This window comes from Maylandia zebra, linkage group LG23 (genome assembly GCF_041146795.1).
Source record: "Maylandia zebra isolate NMK-2024a linkage group LG23, Mzebra_GT3a, whole genome shotgun sequence".
Classification (NCBI taxonomy): domain Eukaryota; kingdom Metazoa; phylum Chordata; class Actinopteri; order Cichliformes; family Cichlidae; genus Maylandia; species Maylandia zebra.
The window spans coordinates 15,361,273-15,379,088 of NC_135188.1; the positions used below are offsets into that span (position 1 = coordinate 15,361,273).

The 17,816-nt window shown below is 39.4% G+C and overlaps 1 protein-coding gene across 3 annotated transcripts in view; it reads right to left on the minus strand.

Moving 5' to 3' along the window:
* Positions 1-4,914: 4,914 nt before the first annotated feature.
* tgfbr3 (transforming growth factor, beta receptor III) overlaps positions 4,915-17,816 on the minus strand; it is a 71,411-nt gene continuing 58,509 nt past the window's right edge. For 2 of the 3 annotated variants that reach the window (XM_076880748.1, XM_004552886.4), the window contains exons 14-17: positions 17,443-17,563; positions 14,064-14,111; positions 13,431-13,535; positions 4,915-9,432 (exon numbers count right to left, since the gene is read on the minus strand). In XM_076880748.1, coding sequence (XP_076736863.1) covers positions 9,314-9,432; positions 13,431-13,535; positions 14,064-14,111; positions 17,443-17,563 — 393 coding nt within the window. In that variant the 3' untranslated portion in view covers positions 4,915-9,313. The remainder of the gene's footprint in view (positions 9,433-13,430; positions 13,536-14,063; positions 14,112-17,442; positions 17,564-17,816) is intronic. The other variant, XM_004552887.4, reaches the window with a different exon arrangement.

Sequence of the window (17,816 nt, forward strand, 5' to 3'; positions counted from 1 at the left end):
ACTGGAACTTCGCATTAAGCATCAAGGCCAGGTGATGAAGTTCCTAGTAAGTTCCTAAGTTTGACACGTCCCAAGTTTTGTGATTCAGTTCTAGGGGTTTCAGAAGATTGTTTTTAAAGCTTTTAATATACAAACACTAATATAACAAAGTGCCATTCCTTCTGGCACCTTTCTCCTCAACAATACACTCTGCCCTACTCGCAGACAAGCAGTGTTGTCTTACACCAATGAACACACATACAGTAAGGCATCTGCAGGTGAGACTGTGTGTGAGAGTTAAAACTTTAATGTGTTAACAGGAACAGGAAAAGCTGCTAATTATTGTCTCAAAAGGTAACTGGCGCTCATCAGAATCTGTTCCTGTCACATTCGGCTTTAGCATACCAAGTTCAAAACCTACATCTCCCAAGACATTAATTTTCAAGTCAGTGCTACAGTTAAAACAACAACAACAACAACAAAAAAAAATGGTTAGAACCAATGACACGTAAAAACCAAAACTAACACAGTAAATCCCAAACTAACAAATATCAGTTTAACACCAATGACTCCAAAGTCAAAGCCAATATTCTCTTTTGGATCAGGATACATTTGGCTTTCTTGTAAAGATATGAAATCTTATATAAAATCTGTCTTATGTACTATAGTATGTTCAGTATAACAAAGCATTACTTTTCCACTTCATCTAGATTTGATTTTGGTTTTACCAAATTTTATGGCCAGAGGAAAACAAGAGGAAAAAAAAATGCCTACGTCCTTAATTTGACTTCGACTAACCAAAGATGATTGATCATACTTGACAAAATAAGAGTAAATTGTTAAAAATATTTACCGACTTGTGATTCTTTTCTCTACTCCGTGCAAGTCATGTGACATTGGCGTTGTGGTAGTTTGTTAAAGATTTATTTAACAAGGTATTTTCGGTAAACTGAATAAAAAGCAACAGGCAGAAAATGGTATTCTAAACACACATCTGCAAACATAAAAGCAGGCACCATCTGTTGCATTAATGGCATCTGCACCGCAGATGATATGATTGATGTGGCACAAATCCAAACGAGCTCAACAAAAGTTCCTTCTGTTGAAAATAATCAGTGATGGTCCTGCGCTCTGTGAGTTTTAGAGCAATAACAGTCACTCGCAAAGGTTAAAAACCTCCAATTCAGTCTATGACTTAGTGTCACAAAAACATAAACATATCTGTTTGCTCATTTAGAGAGCCGCTTTTTGGATCTATCAAAAACGACAAGTAACGCATAAAACAACCAACAGATTGTGGTTCGGGATTCTAATCTGTTTATGTGTCATCCACTCAAAACCACCTCCCAGAGCGGTTAAAGTTGCTTTGGGGCTGAGGCCACAATTTGGTCAAGTGTAAATGAATGATGTGTCTGCACGAGCCACGTGCGCCCCTAGGCTCCTCCTAAGAAATTACGACTTCGACCACACTAGCAGAAACATAAACTGCCGCCTGCCTCAAATGAAAATAGAGTTATTTTCACAGGAAACTGTTGGGTTTATGCAATCTGACTTCTCCTGTGCAAGGGAAGGTGCTGCCAGGTGCGAGTATAATGCAGACACATGTAGATCACGATGAAGTGAACACTAGATGAGGCGAATATGATGAGTCTAGCAGGTTTTTTGTGGTCCCCAGACTCCTTCATTAGAGAAGCATGTGGATAGAGAGAACAGCTTTTTCAAACAGGAAAGTTTGTCCAAACAGTACAGACTTATGAACTGGAAGAATCGACGAGTGCTGGCTCAGTTTTTCCAGTTTGTTTTTGTTTTCAGCTTGGATTGCGGCTTGGGCAGCAAACCGCTTGGTGAAATTAAACGCAGGGAGGAAGGACCCTGTTTGGCTCGTGCGTGCGTATCATGCATGAATACACACATTGCACACATGCATGCAGAGGTCCAGCTTGGAGATGAAGAAATGAGCGCAGAGAGAGAGAAAAAAGAAAAGATGTTAACATTAATTGACTGGGAGATGTTTGTGGTATAAAACTAGTTATAATTGAGGTTTGTCATTATGAGGAGGAGTGTAATTTCAAGCTACAGAACTTTTTACTTGTCTTCCAACTGGAATCACTCTTTTCCATTTTCCAGCAATAAGCACGAGGGCCTCCAATCTCTACAAAGAAAAAAAAAGAAAAAAAAGCACATGCAGTACCCATGTGCCACAATCAAAGCAGAACTTGCAATTCAGCAAAATGAGTCCTGTTTTATGGATTCTGGCAGCAAAATGAAATGTAGCCTAGTCATATTTTTGCGCAGTATAAGAACCAGCTGTGATGTGAGGTTAAAGTTAGTGGACCTCAGACAGGGGCTATAGTTTTAGCATGGCTGAGAAAAGATTACCTCCAATAGGAATGGTATGCTAACTGGACCAAATAAACACTTTTATTGCTCAATATGTTGAACTTGTTGAAACGCAGATTTGAGGGATATCTCAGCAGAGACCTGCAAGGAGATTTTGAAAATATCACCGTGTGTGTACATGAAGTGCAGTGGGAACCCTTTGGCTGATGTTAGTGAGTAATGTTAACCTCATGGAAGAACTGTGTGACAATGGGTCCCAGGGCAGAGATGTGTCAAAGCCCCCTACTGACTCACTCATGTTAGTGAGACACCCAAACTGAAAGCAGGGCGTTGTTTGTGTTGTCATTTTGATTCTCCTTGCGGTCATTTTGGTCTCTCCGAGGCTGGTTTAACATCTTCTTGTGTTTATTTTGAGTCTTTTTTTGGGTCATGAGTTGTTTTGTTGAAGTAATTTTATCTCATTTTGTTGTGACTTCACATTTTTTTTAGTAGTTTCATAAGTTTGATCTTTTTTCAGCACCTAAGCATTTTCCACTCTCAGTTAACTGCCTCAAAACTTGAAAATGAACAACCTTGGGTACGGTGGCCAACAGATAATTCTAAAGTTCATCTAAAATGATCATCTGCTGTTGTCTCACGCTATATCTGTCATCATCAACTGTGACACACACCTTTCTTCTTCTCTGAGGTCTTCCTCTTTTACTCTATGGCAGCTCCATGTTCAACATCCTTTGTCAATTATGTCCCTCCTCTGCACATGTCCAAACCATCTCAGCCTTGCCTCTCCAAACTGCCCAACCTGAGCTCTCCATCCGATATACTAATAGCTTCTTCAGTGTACCAATAAACACTGATTATTTTTAGCTGCAGAAGCAGTAAAAATGACCCCTTCACTAAAAGTAACAAATGGCAACAGGTTGTATTAACACGGGAAAGGTTTGCAAGATTTAACAAAAGGTTTATTGTGTGGAGGGGAGGTGAGCCAGAGATCGCATTTGTCATGAGCAACAGGGAGTAACCAACAGTGAGCAAAGGAATGCCTCACTGTTGACAGAACAATATGGTAAGAATGAGTGGCAGGACCGGGGATATATATTCTGGAGTTCGATGATTAGTTGATTGAGACCATATGTGCTATTGCAGGACCTGTGGAAATCAGAGGAGTCCGCACAAACATGATATGACACTCAACACAGAGGCCCAGTTCCACTCTTACATTAGTGGCAAATCTAAACGAATTTTCAGTTGTTTCATTCACGTTTATTCACCAACAATGCTGCTTGAAAATAAACTTAGTAATCGAGTCAAAACTCCCTGAAAACGTTTCAAGCTCTTCTGCCCCCAAGTATTTGCACCATAGACTGTTGGCTTTATTATCATCGGTACATAATATAAAAGATGCACCAAATATATTACAATGAGTGTGACTGTGTGGATCAGATCCGGCAGAGATGCACCAGTTGAGATTTTCTTAGAACTGTGTTTTCTCAAATGAGATCAGATTTCATTTGACACCAAGGACCTGCTTTTTTCAGTGCAAGGTTTGTTAGCAAACGCACAACATGTCTGCTTTTCATCTATGAATAATGTGTTCTTTTTCCTGCCGCAATATAGTTTTGTGCCCTGAGAAAGGAAGAGGTGCTGTAGCTGCTAAAGCTCTGCGTAGGTCCACAGACTGTTAATCTGGTCTCATCCCCCTCTGTTGTTGTATAACAGCCAAAAATTTCCCAATCTTCTCACTTAACTTGCTTCACATAATCAACTTTAGGACCAGATGTCTGGTCTAAATTAGTCTGGCCTCCCCAGCGTCAGTGTTTGGAGTCTTGTCAGCTTTTAAAATAAAATTTAAAAAAGCCAGAAAAGAAAAAAAAAAAAAACATCTCTTTTTAATTTCATCCTGCATTTGTCATGCTATATTGTCTGGGCCACATGCAATCAGTGACTAAACAGATTAGCTACAGAACAACAAATGTGTGTTCCAGGTACCCAGAAAGGGAAAGTTGGAAATAAAAATAATGACATCATAATCTACGGGCTGATTCGTTTGTTGAAAAATTCAATAAATTAGTCATCAGTTGGACAAGAGTGTTGCAGCCTGAGGATGCCTCGGTGGGGCCGCTTTTGGGGGGAAAAAATTACAGATACAGAAACAAAAACTTGAAAGGGGTCTGAAGGATTTGGGACATGTGGACGTACTGAGCCAAAACAGAGCTGGCAAAAGAGCTGCTTTACTCTTCGCCCTTGGCCTCTTTCCCTTTTCAGTTTACTCCAAGGCAGGCTGCTTACAGCTGTCTCTAAGGAGCCCTAATCAAAAACAAAAAAGGGTAAGGACTCACATTGCACTCATCTCAATGGTCACCCCCATCCCCCCTATGGAATCCTCAAGGCAGAGGTCCACATGGTCTATATCACGCTATGAGCTCACCAGTGGCGAGTCATGGCTTTAGCGCCAAAGAGCCAAACCTAACACATCATTATTGCAGCTCATTGTTCCAAACTGCATCCTTATAGGAGTTACCCACATGTACGTACACTCATAAATAAGACTCAACTAAATACCTAAAAAAATGGCAGCAAAATGAACAGTCATGACAATTTCGTGAGTTATCATGAACATTTATTGGTCATAATGGGAATACAAATGTCGTGCATATTTACAGCATATAAAAAGTTTTATAAACCAAATGGAACAATAACGGCTAACTTACGCTTGACACATGTACAAACACCAATAAAAGGCCGTCTTGGCATTAAGGGGAAGTTGTAATTTGCCATTGGTTGCTTTCAAAAATCAAATGGGAAACTGCTTTCAAACCATAATGGGGCCCCAGAAAAATAATCCATAGCAAAGCAAACACTCACATAGATACAGACACACAAATAACACATTCATAGAAAAACATGAGGTAGTCAAATGGTTAAAAAAAATACAATCAGTAACTAGTAATCCATAACTAATCTATGGATTTATGCTCCAATTTTCAGCTGTTCTGAATTCAGCATTTACTGTCTCTCAGCGAAGCCACATCTTTTACTGCTACAGTAACACGTTTGGTGTGGGACAGCATTATTTCGTATTTATTAAAAACCCGACATTATCCATACCTGTTCATGAGGGGGGGGAAGTTTTGAAGTTTTTCCCAGCTTGCACTGGGGCACAACTCAGGGAGGAATGTTGGTATTTGAAAAGTGACTCTCACAAATTGTATTGAATTGTTAGTTTGAGTGAAAAATATCCCCAAATTATCTCAAATGAGAAGATTAGATCCAGAACATAACTCGAGGCTCGGGCGCTTAACAGCATGAGTGGATGAGGGCGGGTGGGGGGTGAGGGGGATAATTATATGTTTAAAATGGCTTCGCCACACTCGATAAGAGAAACCACAAAAGTACAGGAATGCCAAAAGCGTTAATCCCGCTACGGCTGCTGATTATAGGCTGCGGCACATTTCAACTCTGCAGCGCATGGATCTTTCACTGAGGATGATCACTGTACCCTGCAGTGGGATATTGTTTTTTTTACAATTATGCTAATTGCTAACAGCAACAGTGCTCTGCAAAAGGACTGCTGCATATATGCATAACTTAGCTTTACCAAATAAAGCTTTTAGCTGGATTTTGGCTGTGGACACACACATGGCAGGAAGCCCGATAAAACAAACAAGCTGTGAAGGTTGCTCCAAACCGAGTGTTTCTAATACAGCTTAATAAAAAATATTTCTCGGGTGTTATTGAAAACAGTTGGGTTTCCACTATCAAAATAACTGAAGGTTGATTTTTTTTTTTTCCACTGTTCCATCAGGGGTTTAGGCATGATTTCATATTTTTTTCATTATCTTAAAAGAGGGTATATGTCACTGTTGTGACAACCAAAGAACCAAAACAAGTTGGGTATCTGGGTTTTTTTATATAACAATGGGGAGGACTCCATCCTTTACTAATTTTATGTGGAAAAATATATATTTTTACATCTATAGCTACAGCTTATCTTTAGTGAAATAAACTTTATACTTAAGATGCACAACATCTGATTTCATTACTTCATATCTGACACAATTTATATAAAATAGCGAGAAGCGGCACATGGAAAATTGAACCCAAACACTATCTGACAAAATAATATCATGCTTAAACAAAAGATTTGTATTCCAGATTTGTTTACATATGATAATAATAACAATCTCTTTCTATTGTATTCTTTATGAAGTCAATAAGACACATCATCCCATCAAATAACAGAAAGAATTAAGAAAATAATCATGACATATTTTTTACTTTTTTTTTTTTCAAAAATATTAGTCCCTTTCTGACTATAAATACTACTATTTCATTTTCATTAAAGTGTCCTAAAGAATGGTATAACGTTTAAACAAATAGTGTAAATAAATCCTCCCGCAAATGTGTGTTATGTATGAGCAAATCCACAATTCACAGTACGTACACACATAGAAAACAATAAATTTCTTTTAGTTAATATATTCCAAAATATAATTTTATACACAAATATATATATATATATATATATATATTTATACTCTCTGTAGAAAGCTTTATACATGTTTACATGAGGAGAGAAAAAAATGAAAAGCTTTAAGATGATACACATTCTGGTTACTGCTTACAGAGTTAAATGATAGCAGGGAAAGGGCCCAGTTTGTCCTCCACACACATACAGCAATCATTCATCAACGGTGGAGTAATCGTGGTGCTGCAGTTTGAAGAAGGCAGGAAACTATATGTTGGTAAAAGTCAGCTTCAGCTGCAGCTTGTTCAACACACAGTCAGTGCCGAGATTCATAGAAAAACATCTGGGAAAAGGAAAACCAAACGCTTTATGTTTGATCTCTTAAAAATGACAACAAAAAACTCTCTCATAAGGAGTTCAATGATTCATCAGCCAACTGACAAAGTTAGTCCTCGTGTTATCATGAGAACAAACCAAATCTTTATTTTGCAGCCTTTCAAATGTAAAAATGTTCTGCTTTCACTTTATAACTTTGGTTTTGGGGTTGTTGGTCTGACGGGCAATTGATTATCTAATAATTAAAACTGTGGGATCCAAACCATGATTACCATATAAAACCATGACTGTCAAAACTGTTAACGTAGTTTCTGTTATTATAAAATCTGATTAATGAAGCTCACGCTGATGATCCAGCGAAACTCCAAAGAAGAAAGAAAAAAAAAAACTACTTTGCACACACGAGTAATTACAGTATTATACAAAAATATACAGGCCTTGAACGAGCAAGTCAGCGCTTCGAGAAATACCCTTATTCACTTGCTTAACATGAGTTGCATCAGTATTGAATATAGTGCTGAAAGCAGTGGCGGACTAGCGTAGCTTAGCATACAAACTTCCGGCAGAAAGAATCAGTAATATGCAGCACAAAAAGGCCACGCTTAAAAATGTCCCAAATTTTCATTTTAACTTTTCTGATATTTTTTTTTTTTATAAAAAGACAAGATCTAAAGTAGCATGTATTTTTAAAAAATCTTTGCTTTACACAAAAGTTGGTGATAAGCTAGGTTTAGCATAAGGAATAGCCTAGCTGCTAGCATCACGGTGTCCAAAGCTTTAGTTTGGTGGGCCTATTTCCAAACTTTTGGACAGAGTATTTAATGCTCACTAATCCACAAACCTAAGGGATAGTTCAGTCCTATAACTGAGCCTGGGCAACATTTTTTTTTACATAAAATGTAAAATGTTCAATAATATTTCATAAAAGAGATATAAAAATTAAATCACATAAATCAATTTATGGCCATTTTTGTAACTTTAGCATTAAAAAGGTCTCACACATAACAGAGTCAATCACTCCCTGCAATAAGTTCCAAAACAATGCCTGCCCACTGTATAATTTATTTATTATTCATGTCATAATTATAGTCTTGCTGTCACAAATAAATATTGATTCCTAATATTTTGTATTTTATATTCACCATGACTTAAACATACTGAGTGTTTTAGGCCTATTACCCGGAACTAGTCTTCCTAGAAATGACTACCACTCCCCTGAACTACTCATTTCCACCAGGTATGCTAAGCTAGGCCACTCATCAACTGAACAGAGCTCTATAATTCACACACAGACAAAAGAAGTGTCAATCATCTCAAATAAGAATAAGCAAATATTTCTCTTAATGCTGAAGTCTTCCATTAACAACAGCTAGTAAAAGGGAACCCATAATGCCCCTGTGAAGTTGAGTGAAACTAAAACTCAAATCTTTGCCTATACCAAGAGTTACTAAAGCATACTATTAGATCAATATACTTTACCGACCTGTGTGGCTGAATCCATTAAAAAGTACAAACAATTCGAAAACGTGGAATTTTCTCAGCATGTCTTTCACATTTTTCATTCACATTTTTTTGGCATTTACCCTTTTGAATACATTCATACCCAGACTACCTTTTTAAAGCCATAATCTCTGTGTCAAGATGATGACTTGTTCATACTGCACACTTGTCCGCATGAAAATAGTGGTTTATTTGCTTCCTTGCAACTTTCTAGGTTCCACTGTCATAAAACAACGTGCTCCGGCCCAGCCATCAACATCTCACTTACTAATACTGACGTCACTCCAGCCTTATTGTGTTGGCTTGCTCTCTGAGCACACCTGCTTAGCACAACCAGCCCCAATCAAACCATTTAAGGTCAAAACAAAAGGCTGTGTTGTGGTCAGAAAAAAGCAGCATTTGGATTCGAAAGAAATGTCTGGAATAAACTTGCATCTGTTTCTCGGATGAGGCTGCCAAGCTGTGTCTCAGAACTAACACACATCAACATAACCAAGACAGTTCATTTGTCTGCACACACTTAAAGTGGCACCAATTTAGCACAAGGACTTAAGGTGTTATTTTTTCTTTTTTTTGTAATCATGCTTTTTTTTCTGTCCTGTCACGTCCCCAAAAATAATTCCTTTCATGGAAGGAGATAACAAACCGGTCCCTGTGAACCGTCAGAACTTCCTGGCAGTGCATCCTGCTGGGCTACGCGGTGCTGCTGCTGGAACACGGCGTGCTTTGCATGCTGCCGATACTGTGGCCTGTACTGCTGTTCTCCGAGGCAGGCTGGGACTTCTGGACCGGCTGTGTGCCAGCTGTCTCACCTAGATGTAGAGCAGAAGAGGGAGTGTGGCCGCGGGAGAAAGGGGATTGGACCAGAGGGAGAGAGGAAAAATGAGTATAATTTACAAAAAAGCCAACCCTAGGCAAGAACATTACAAAGTGATTTGGTTAAAGCTACAAATTGAACTCCTCTAAGACTGTCGAGCCTCCATTGTTCTTCTGCACACAGAATAAATGGGCTGCATAAAGCTCCTACTGTTTACTATAACTGCCACTTGACATAAAGCTTTCACTGAAGCCCGTATAAAATCTGAGCATTCCTATTTAGATTAATGTACTTTTATCCCTAAGAAAAAATGTGTACTTTTACGTATAAAGAACTCGGGACTTCATCTGCCCTCATTTTTGACCATTTTCAACCATAATCTGCCACAGATTCTGTTTTTAAAAACGAATCCTCTAAAGATGCCACCTCAAAACGACCAGAAACAAATGGTCGCATCCTATCTGACAGATGATATTTTAAACAAAGAGAAGAAGATGTTTCTACGTTCACAGAGTTCATTTCTGTCTGGAACCAATTAGCCTTGCTTTAGCAGATAAAGGCGAACAAACACAACACGGGCCCTGTGACCGGAGCTCAAACCAATGACTGGTTTATTGTTCTATGTCTAAATAAGCGTTTCATTTCGTAAACTCTTGGGATCCAATGGCTAAAATGAAGGGAAAATAGAAGTGCTTGAGTTTGTTTCCAAAAACCGTCTCTGACAGACAATGAACAGCTTCTGAAATAAAGCCAAGTCTGTGTTTAATTTGAGTATTTGGCACAATTATTACTGCAGTGTGTCCCTCGCTTGCTTTATAGCTTATCTGAAATGAAGATAACACATTTTCTCCTGGAGAGAGATTGTTCTATCGATAGTTTAGTTTGTACTAGAGGTCGTGTGTGTTTTATACATATGCTTGCATATATGACAGGCATATGTATCCACAGGCATCCCTTTCCCTCTTTCGGGCCCCACATTTCTCCTAATGTTTACCAGAACAGGGCTGCCAGCAGTCTTTCCCTCACAGGACCAAGAGTGCTGCAAAACAAAGGCACTTGGATTCACCTCATCTGTCAGAGGAAATTTAAATTCCCAAGTCTGATATTATCTTTCTAGATAGGAAAGATAAAGGCTGCTTTTATCTGACCGAAACATAAAGTGAATGAAAACTCTCTATGAAAGTTGTTGTAACAGATGTCTACTTAGGGACAATTTGCCTTAGATTTCAGTTTGGGAAAACACTGACCCCAGTATCTCTTGGATACAAAAATTCAAACATACAATGTCTTTGTAGTGGCTAAGGATACAGTAACAGCATCCAGGACAGAAACCTCTCCACCCAACATCCGCTCTTTGCATGCACCTGCACAGAAAGCACGCTAACACAAAGTTAGCAACGAACCCGGCTTCATGACGCAGTCAGGCTTGTTCTACCCTACTCTTCTACAGCAGAATCCCTGTGGTGATCTCTGTGAGGTGATCTTTGGGCTGGTTAATATTCAGAATTTCTTTTGGTAGAATTTTCCCAGACCATGACAGCCAGAATCAGCCAAGCATGCTTTTCAAGGGCAGGAGAAACCAGAGCTTCCACATAAAACCCAGTCGTAGGACTGGGAGAACATACAAACTCTACATTAAAAATAACGACATAGCTCTGGCTATAAGACCACGTTGCCATTATAATTTTATAAAGGCTTGTGGAGTAATATTGCAGAAATTTGGACTCTAAAGTGAAATCTAAAAACAACACAAAGCTCTGCAAAATTTTATATATTTACAGCACAACTTTGAGCTAAATCCTAATGTGACAAAGATAATATGGTTATGTTTAACCGTCTCTTACTCACCATATCTGTCCAGCTTTTAAGCATGACGACATTTGGGAATTAGGACTAAACAGAAAGTAAAGCAGGGGCCCATGGCATTAGCGTCGGTCTTGAAAGTAGTAAGTATAAGACACATTCACATTGTGATAAGTAAAAAGTATTTTAATTCATTTTAAGGGGCGTATAAAGTATTTATCATGGAGTTGAGCTCATTTGATACTAATTTATACAAAAGTCAGCCTCAACAAAAATCATGTAATCGTGAAAAAAGTGTTTCAGTAGTGACTCAACAGAATGCCATTGTCATGCTCTGATTGAGCTTAGAAAAGTTGGTGTGGCCGTCTAGGTTTAGGTTAGATAAAACAGTGAGTTTTCGGATTATCTTAGTAACGTATTTAAGATATGAGTGATAGTGGGACAATTTAATATGGCCAGATGAGCTTGTTTAAGCATTTCTGAAATAGCAAGGCTTGTTGTGTGTTCTCACGGTCAGAGGAAGGACAAACAATGACCTGGTGACAGTGTGTGGGATGTACTGGAACAAATTTGATCCGAATGGGTCCAACTTTCAACCTGCAAGTTTTGCTGTGGGTATCAGATTACACGGGACACATTTAAAAGTCCTGCAGCATCCTAGGCCTCCAAGTGACTGGACCTGCTTAGGTAGGAGAGGTCCTAACATTTTGGCTCATCGGTGTCTCACTGAATTTCAGAGCAGATAATGTGTGAAGTTTCTCCTTGTGTCTGGCTGTTTTAACAGTTGGTTTCATTTTGTGGATGAAAACAAAATTCTTGCACAAGGTGACAACAGCTCCAGCAATCTCCAGCAACCTACAAGCCAACTACAATATATGTGCCAAGACAATGAGAAAACTGTCAAAGGTTATAATGTGAGGTTGATGTTAAAGCATTTACGTTGCTGACTGCCTTGTAGGGAAATAAATCGTAATAGATAGAAAAACCCAAAATATAATTCCAAGGACTATATCTAACTGTTTTCTGAGAGGTCCTCAGACCCTGAGGGGATAGACTCAGTTTAGTTTTCTTGTTTCATCATTGGTTTAAAATATGCTCTCAAGTGGTATTTTGAGTGGTTGCTTTGGAGGATATACTTTCTTGGGTTTACATGGGACAGAAAGGGTTGCCATATAAGGTCATTTCAACTAATCCTGCTTAACACACCCATCTAAAAGTGTATTTTAATAATGGAAGGAACTTGTGCCTTAAAGTCATCGCCATGCATGTTTCCTCCTAACTGCTATCTCCACCCCTGTTTTTCATGCGTGTTCACCTTTGATATGTACTGCCAGCCAAATGTAAAGATTTGTCTTTCTTTCTTGGTCACCCACTAGAAAATCCATGAAGCACAAGTGAAGTGGTTTTCTGAAGAGAAGCCAATACCAATATTGTGACAAAGATAAAGGCACTAAACTCTGACAGCTGATCTTTACGTCTAAAAGATATTCAGAAAGAGCTAAACTCTCATTAATGTGACAGAGCATGACTGGAACAGTTTGCAGCACTGTAACCCGACACGTGCCTGTATTGTTGTAACTACCTGGGAGACTGATTTACACTGCCAAACTGTGAGCTCTTAAAAAAACGTTCACTTTACATACCGAATGCTAAAGTGAAACAGCCTAAGTCCTTCTGCAAAACGCACTCAGCTCACAGATAGTCAGTTAAAAACTAAGGCAGAGAAGAACAGGGCAGCTCTATGCAACGGTGAACTCAGTGGGCTGCTGGGAACTCACTTCCTCTCATAGGTCAGTTAGGGTCAGCGGGCTGGGGACGAAGGGGAAGGTCTTGGCATCTAATGGACAGATTGTGTGTCTTTTCCTGTGAGCGCCCACTAAACCCTACAAGGGGAATTTCCAACTCGTCTCCAGCCATTGTACTGGGAATGTACTGAGAAAGACCACCCCATGGCCCCCAAAACATTCAAAGGCAGGAAAGAGAAGAGCTCTTGCTGCTGACCAACAGGATATATTTACAGTAGAGGAGTCAATACGTTATTGTGAGCAGGCCTCTGTCAGCAGCAGGATGTTTGGCAATCACAGCGGCACATTTCTGGCACAGAGACCCTCAGGCATTCCTTTGCATCTTATCTTTTCATTAATGTGGAGAAGTGAGTTGGGGCCACGGAGAGGCAGGTAAAGAACCTACCTGTGTGCGCGTAGATGAACCACAGAGCTGCGGTCAAGAGAGCCCCGATGACAAAGGCTGCAAAGGCGATGCCCACCACCACAGGAGTGTCCAGTACATACACTACTGAACAACAAACCAACACAGAACATGGTTTTAATGTTAAACAAGTGTATTATACATACAAATACAGTACAAATATAAATGACCTAAAATGTGTAAAACAAGAAAACAAATATTAGGAACTGAAATCGTAACTAAGTTCACCTTTTACCCAGTCACACTGCCCTAGCATCTATTGCCTATATTCTTGGACTCTAATAGAGTAGCTATGCATGATTTACAAAAAACAAACAAAAAAAACAACAACTATTGCCTGGCCTAGTTAGCTGTGTTATCAGCAAACTACAGATCCATAGTTACTGGTAAATTCTAGTTACCTTCTTCAGTTTGAAAGAAAAAAGTCCAGCAAGCATCACAACTGTTATGGTAAGGACCAATATGAAATAATAAGTGACCTAAGCTGATGATTCCTTATATAGCTTCATTATTTACTGGTTTATCTTATGCAGTTTATTCATTTTTGGGATCCATATAATCCACTTATATACACACGGACATACGCAAAATAAAATGCAATCATATAATACTTACCATCAGGAGAGGGCTTACGTGGCTCTTCTGATAATTCTGATGTAGGATCTGCAAAAACAACATATAATAGTTTAAATATAAGTTGACTATTGCGTGTACAGATGCACAGTATACAGTATGAATTATGGTACATTAAAATAGCACAATGCAAGCTCTGAGTCAGCCTGTCAGGAGCAGCAGATTGCTGATACTGCAGTGTGTTGATAAGCAATTCTCTGTGGAATGTGATCCAGAAATCTGAACCAGGAAAACGCTGAAAAAGCAGCTATTCTGTAAGCCGGCAGTGTCCTAACGGATGAACCTTTTAACTCCAACCAATCATGCTCACCCATTTATTTCAAGCCATCTGGAAGGCTTTCAAAAGTGAAATTAGCTATAATAACGTCTTAACAAACAATACAAAGGCGCTTGTGTACGGGCGAACTCAAGAGGCAAACCTGGTATACGTCCAAGCCTGGGGCACAATGGCTGCTATTCTCGGACAGGACACCTTTAAGTTTTCATCTCGGGTAATGGATGATGACAGGTCATCAGAGAAGACTTTAATTTCAGAGGGGACGATGGCCAGAGGACGTCCTCTGTGCCACCCTACTCCCCTTCGGTCTGGAGCTATCTGTCCCGGGTGACTTGTTATGCTAAAAATGTCGAGGCCATGAACACATGCAGCCTCATAAGCAGAAGATAAAGGAGGAATATACAGACTGAACCCAGCAAAGCACAGGAGTGTTTAATGCTCTCGTGTTAACTCGACTCAGAGATCATGTGCAAAGCTGAAAGCTCGGTGCTTTCAAATACTGCCTTGATGTCTATAGGGTACAGTTCTCTGCAGGACATCTGACTGGTCTTGAATGTTGTTTTCTACTTTTAACAGAACCAGACATCTGCTTCAAAGTTGAACTTTTGATTTATGCTAGCTTTATGTTGTTGCCAAACTTGAAACAGCCCTGATATCTCTACGAACATCATTTATTTATGTAAATTTGCCTGATGTGGAAAGAAGCACTCCTGCGTAATGACTTGTTTTTGTTCAACTTTGGCCTTTCGTCATAGAGCTGTTGCTCCAAGACTCTCAACACAGAAGAGTTTCAAACTTATAAACCATGCAAAGGTTGAACTCCGTAGCTCAAAACATGTTATTTAACCCAGCTCAGGTCCACAAGGTTACTAGCTCTGCCTAAAGTGCGGTGTACAATCTGCAAGCATATGTCAAAGATTTACTCTCTTCTTTTGTTCATACTCTGCTGAGGCATGAATCCTAACTCATGTTCATCCTTTCTTTTTCAGAACTAAAAAAAATACGTTTTATGATATTTTTAATGATAAAGTGAGCTTCTTGACATCTGGCCAGTGAATACAGCAAACCATATGGAGAGCCTCATTCAGTTGGTTTTAAAATAATAAATGAGATATTTTATGAGAAATCAGTTACTTAGAAAGACAAAGTTATCTAAAGGATGAACGCATTCATATATCAAACACTGCAGTTCAACCTGTTCAGTCCAATGTGATATAAAAAACTATCCTCTGCCTTTACACTTTGCAGACTTTAAACTAAATTAATACTACATGTACTGATGTGATGATATAACCAACACTGCCAGCCTCTCAGATAGATTATACCTTTCAAGTTTTTCTAAACGTTCCTGAACCCATAAAAAAGGGATCAAATTTATTGACGTTGTGAAGCAGTAAATCTAATTTTGATGGTAGAGCTTTGAGGCTGTTATGTTTTTCCATGCACCAAGTTGGCCACAAGTGGCTCCCTTTGATTTGTAGATTGAACTCAGCTTTTTGGGATGTTGTCCAGTGCAGAACCGTGGCCCTTGAAAAGGCTGCTTATTTTGTTTGCCATCCTAGCATAAGCGATGCCTTTGTGTTCTTTGAATTCGAGGGGTTTTTTTTTCCCAGTGTGTTTATGGCATAAGTGTGTTTACTTACTCCATGGAAAATAAACCCGCTGCACTGGCATAGTGGTGCAGGCAGTGCACCCTGCCTGTACCACTTTGGACTAGCTTGGCTTAGACACTCAGCCATTACTTCAAATTTCACCGTCTCTGTTCACCAATATCCTCAGCATCAACACTGGCATGTCTGTGCTAAAAAGTGACTCCATCCATTTAGTATCATTGCCCAGCATTGGAGGCTGATGTCCAATTAAAATGTAATAAAGCCACAAACTTCTGGTTAGAATTATCCTGCACAACTCTGACTCACACTAGAGCTCAGACAAGTAGGAACTTTAAAGCTAGTAAAATTACTGATGTTTAAGAGTAAGACCAGGATCTGAAAAATACCATCAGTGCATACACTGCAACTGGGAGAAATCAATCAATCAATAAATTGTTTGGTCTATGAAGAGCTCATCACAACTGATATTAACATCCGAACAAAATACAGGGTTCAAATCCACAATGGAACACTATTCTGAATAGCACACATATACTGTAGCACAGAGATTGACCAAGCCAATACCAAAACCAAGTTTCGTTAGGTAAAGGAGTAATCAGTCTATTTTCTACCATTGTGAAATAGCGGTTGGGCTGTAGCTTACACCAATTAAAATGATCTAATTTACATCAAATCACAAGCCAACAAACATGACTCAAACTGACCCCAGGTCTCATGTTGATGTCATTGCTCAGAGGGGGATGCTAATATGAAAAATGCTGGCAGTCCGCTAGAGAAAAGGCACTGATTATATCAGTCCATTTAGGTTTAGGTCATAATAAATATCATGTGAAGGCATTACCTCAGGTCTCCATCCTGCCTTCTAAATGTACTTACACCCCCTGAGGTGCTACGATAAAGAGTGTGAACCAACAAGTGACTAAACATCGAGGGACCTTTAGGCTCTGATTGGGCGCTCAAAGCCAACAAGTGGACCACCGCTCCTCATTTTCCCCCTCACTAGTGGAAAGCTGAGGCCACAGTGAAGGGCCTAAGTGAAAACAACTGGATCTTAGTAACGTATGACTGTTCTTTTCCATGTCTCCCTCAGCATGGTCTGGTCCACAGCAGAACTGGGCCTCAGCGTTAGCACACTCCCCTTTATCAGCCATATGCTAGTTTGAACACACACACCCAAAAACACACTCTTGTGTACAGATGTCAATGTAAACGGAGACACACCATATGTGTATGCCTAAGCACCTGTATACACAATCATATACACACACAACACAGTTAATAAGGACCAGATGTTGGACCGTGATCCCGTCGTTTGGTCTGATCTCCAAGTATCGACTTTATGCGGTTCCTCTGCCTTCAGAATTGCTTCTTTCACTGTGCATACTCGTATTTGTGGGTGTCACAGTTCCAAGCACAACTGAACTCCTGGTGTAAACAGATGTAAATTATGTTTGCTTTTGCTTTTACTGACCTGGTATGTGGCTCAAGTCATCCACCACAACCAGCGGTTGAGTCGAGACCTTTTTGTTCATCATCATCGCCATGATATTGTCCACAGAGAGAGAATCACAGTTTTCAATGGGTGGCAAACACTGTGCAGAAAATTAAAAAAAAAAACCTAATTAATAACTTGACATTCATATTTCTCAAACTCAAAAGTGCATTCACTCATATCTGCTCAAAAGTACTAATTTGGAATTCAAAGTAAGGAAAAGCTTGCCATCTTCACCCACTACAGCTGATGGCAACTGTAATATGTTAGCACCACAATCACAAGCCAGCCTCAGGATACTACACACACACACACACACACACACACACACACACAACCCCGTTCAGCTATCT